Source organism: Lactuca saligna, chromosome 3, assembly GCF_052625555.1.
Source record: "Lactuca saligna cultivar CGN05327 chromosome 3, ASM5262555v1, whole genome shotgun sequence".
Taxonomy (NCBI): domain Eukaryota; kingdom Viridiplantae; phylum Streptophyta; class Magnoliopsida; order Asterales; family Asteraceae; genus Lactuca; species Lactuca saligna.
This window is the reverse complement of record NC_136419.1, coordinates 144,850,341-144,853,941: the sequence shown is the minus strand read 5'-3', so window position 1 is coordinate 144,853,941 and position 3,601 is coordinate 144,850,341. Positions and strand designations below refer to the sequence as shown.

At 34.6% G+C, this 3,601-nt stretch overlaps 1 protein-coding gene across 1 annotated transcript; it reads right to left on the bottom strand.

Moving 5' to 3' along the window:
• Nucleotides 1-667: 667 nt before the first annotated feature.
• On the bottom strand, nucleotides 668-3,015 carry LOC145037339 (glycerophosphodiester phosphodiesterase GDPD2-like). Its single transcript, XM_078985980.1, has 6 exons — nucleotides 2,704-3,015; nucleotides 2,431-2,612; nucleotides 2,094-2,153; nucleotides 1,629-2,003; nucleotides 1,354-1,550; nucleotides 668-1,260 (listed from the first exon to the last, which is right to left on the bottom strand). Exons 1-6 carry the CDS (start codon nucleotides 2,804-2,806, stop codon nucleotides 1,017-1,019), a joined length of 1,161 nt encoding a protein of 386 aa, XP_078842106.1. The 5' UTR covers nucleotides 2,807-3,015; the 3' UTR covers nucleotides 668-1,016.
• Nucleotides 3,016-3,601: the final 586 nt, after the last annotated feature.

The window sequence follows — 3,601 nt, the reverse complement described above, 5'->3', positions numbered from 1 at the left end:
AGTGTTGGCTCATCTTAATTCCACAACCATTAAGTTTCGTTAACCAAGCCGAAAAATATTAATTGGGAATGCTGATTGACTTGAAATAATTTGTGGACTTCATGTTTTTTTCATTATGCATAAACTATGATTCATTAGATCCTAGACTGATCCCTCTATCTATTTTTTTTTTCTTTTTTTTAAATATAAACAACTCCAAAAGACCTCGTCATTAACAGTAGCAACAAAGGAAAGACAACTCCAAAAGACCTCGTCATTAACAGTAGCAACAAAGGAAAGGACAAAGTTTGAAGATGAAACCCTACAAGAAACTTAATAGTGTGCGTAGTACTTATTTTTCTTTGCTTTTAGACTAGTTGCCAATGTATTTGTTTGGTTGTATAAGTTTTCTGATTTATCTTCTACAAACGATGAAACTTATTGAATTATTTATATATCGAAAAGAAGGCTATTACACCTTGGACCCAATCGTCAATGATAATTATTAATCAAATTCTTTTCCCTCATAATTGGACATTCACATAATCCATCTCTATGATTCTATATCTTTATCCAAACCCCTATTGGATCTCAACTCATTTGTTTGAGAAATCATTCCACATGTAACATCGCAATCACACTTATTCTAGAAGTAATACATAAATCAAAACAATAAAAAAAATTCAGATAGTCAAATAATGTGCAATTCAAGCATTGATATTAATAATCAGTGTACATAATCTTGAATTTCTTTTTAGGGACACAATTTGTGTGAACGACCCGACCCATATTTTTAATGATCGTGGTGGTATCCTCCCGAACCCCCAATTGAAGATCCAAGAGAATCATACATGAACCCAACACCATCGCCATCATAAAAACTCAATTCCCTATTATAGCCTTGCCCCTTATCCATTAAAGATTATCAACAAAAAAACAAAGAAAAAAATAAAGACTAGGGCAAAAGCTAAAATTATAAATGGACTACCCAATTAACCCGACCCAAATCTACATACTGTCAAATTGTCTTTCAAATCTCAATGTTGAATCACTTGTGAAATCAAGTTTAATAAGAATGCCAATTCAATCTTGTCGGTGATCTCCGTCACCTGTAATTCGCCTTCCTCCCCTTCGATTAGCAGCTTCTTCTTCTTTTCGCTCTCGCTGTATGCTTTTGTCGCCTTTATATTTGCAACCGAAGTTGTGATTTCTTGAACTAAATCGACAATCACACCCTCAACGCCCATTAGATATTGAACATGAACAGCTTCAGGAACATTACTGTTTTACATCAAATCGATTTCATTAGCAAATAGCAACACATCGTGTATTCAATTTCAAAATTGATAAATGGAAACGATTTGACAAACTTACTTCAATTTTCCGTAAGTCAAGAGAGAAAGATTTGATTCTTTGATTTCTCTTACGACCGAAGGATTTCTGAAAATACCCTTTACTTCGGAAACGATTCCATCCAATCCACCATTGATTGCAAGCTTCTTGGCTTCTTCCAACGAATTCATTCGAACATCATCGAATATCTCGGTTCCTCCGTTTGTCAAGAAGTAAACCTAAAGGGATTTTTTTGAATTGATTAGCAGTGTTCATAATGGAAGTCGAAAAGAGATGAGATATTAAAGAATACTAACTGGGTATTTAGTTTGAAGTTTCTTCATGATCAAGGCCACATCGGGTTGGAAGCTTGAGAACATTACAGGTCTTTCTTGCGCGTATTCGTATACCACCTTCATGATGACTTGAAGAATTTTGATGAGATACTCTTTTTCATAGACAATGTAATCATCGAATTTCAACTCAATGTTGAATCCCAAACATGGGTTTACTTTTTCGAAAGCTTCTTGTAAAGTGCAAGAATGATCATCGGTTTCAACATTCCACCCGACTATCTGTCCATGGGATTCTCTAAGCAAAGTTTTACCCACGACACCTGCAATTCTTTGAGGACCATAGCTAAAGAACTCATCAACTGTCAAATCAGTGACCCTCTTCTCAACTACGATACCCTGAAAAGATATAATCAAATACGTGAATTCTCGATAGATATTTGTTACTATTCATGATGTGTGTATCGAATGTGTTCAAAGGCGACTTACATTCTCTTCAGAGAGGATGAAATTGTCGTGGAAAATGATTGGTATGTCGTCTTTTGTCACCTGCAAAAACGATAACATTTCTCGTTTTCACTTTCCAGCTCTTGTTTTTATTTCCAAGAATATGCATTTTGGTTTCTAGATTGTGCCATAAAAGTAGAATTCAAGCAGCGAGAAAGGAAACAAAGAAAAGGTAGACTGATCAGAAACGAAAAACATAATCGGATCTCGTAATCCATTTTAAATTCAGGGTTGATCAGACACCTTTCGAATTTCCAATCATTTTTTTTTTTTTTTTTTTTTGTTTTTGGAATGAAAGTGATGAAATTAAAGTAAATACCTGAACGTCGAATTCGATGAAATCAAGAGGATGATTTGCAGCGTTATTGAACGAAAGAATCGAATTCTCTTTAAAAGCATTCATTCTCTTATCAGTCGAAAGCAAGACGTTCATGCCATGACCTCTATGACCAACCACCATGAATTTCGGCAAACTTTTCCGGTTATTACTCACATCCAATCCTGATATTCCATCAACAAATTCAATCACAGATTCACAAAAAAATAGCTGAAGAACACGTAACAGAAACAGAAAAAGAAACGAAACCCGTACCGGTGGGGAGACGGGTGGCGTAAAGGGACAACGAGGCGGCGTTGTCATTGACCTGATCGAGAAGTGGCACGTCGGAGAACTGCACCGCCGTCTTGCAAGCCATTGTAAGGGAGATTAAAGGAAAAGGAGGGAGGAGAATGAATGGGGGGTTAATGTATAGAGTTGATGAGGAAGAAAGGAGTTTGTAAAAGGGTATTTAAACAATGGAGTTGAAGATCACGATCTGATTCCCGACACCGTCACCGTCACCGTTACCGTGACAGAGAGGTGGGATCTTCAATTGGAATATTCGTTCGCCCTACTCAAACCAATCTCCCCATCTTTGTCTTTATACTTGAGATTTGATTTATTTAAGGAAATATGTCGTTTGACCCAAATAAATCGCTCTTCTAAAATTACGCTTTATTGCAATTTGCAATTTTTTTTAGAAAAAAAAATGAGAATAAACCCACACCGATCAATTAAGGTGAGGTTTGACCACGCGTTTTGACACATAATACGAGAGAGAACTTTAATTTCTTCTAGATAAATTTATGTTGTCAATAATTTATAATCGTTTAATAAACTATTGATCACATTTTAAATTCAAATATGACAATAAAATACGATAAAATTTATCCAATAGTTTAAAGATTTCAACAAAGTTTAAGGAACACGTTTTACTAAACTGATTATTTAGTAGTACTACACATATTTCTTAACTTATATCCCAACGCTTAGCAAATTGTAATAATTAAATTAACATATGCAATTTTTTTTTTGTTAACCGTCAAATATATTATACTCTTAAGCTAACACATAATTTCATTTATATCCATAACGGAACTTAAACTCTTGACCTCAAAGAGAAAGAATATCACTTGATACCGCTGAATTGTTTAACTTTTGTTTAAAGAAA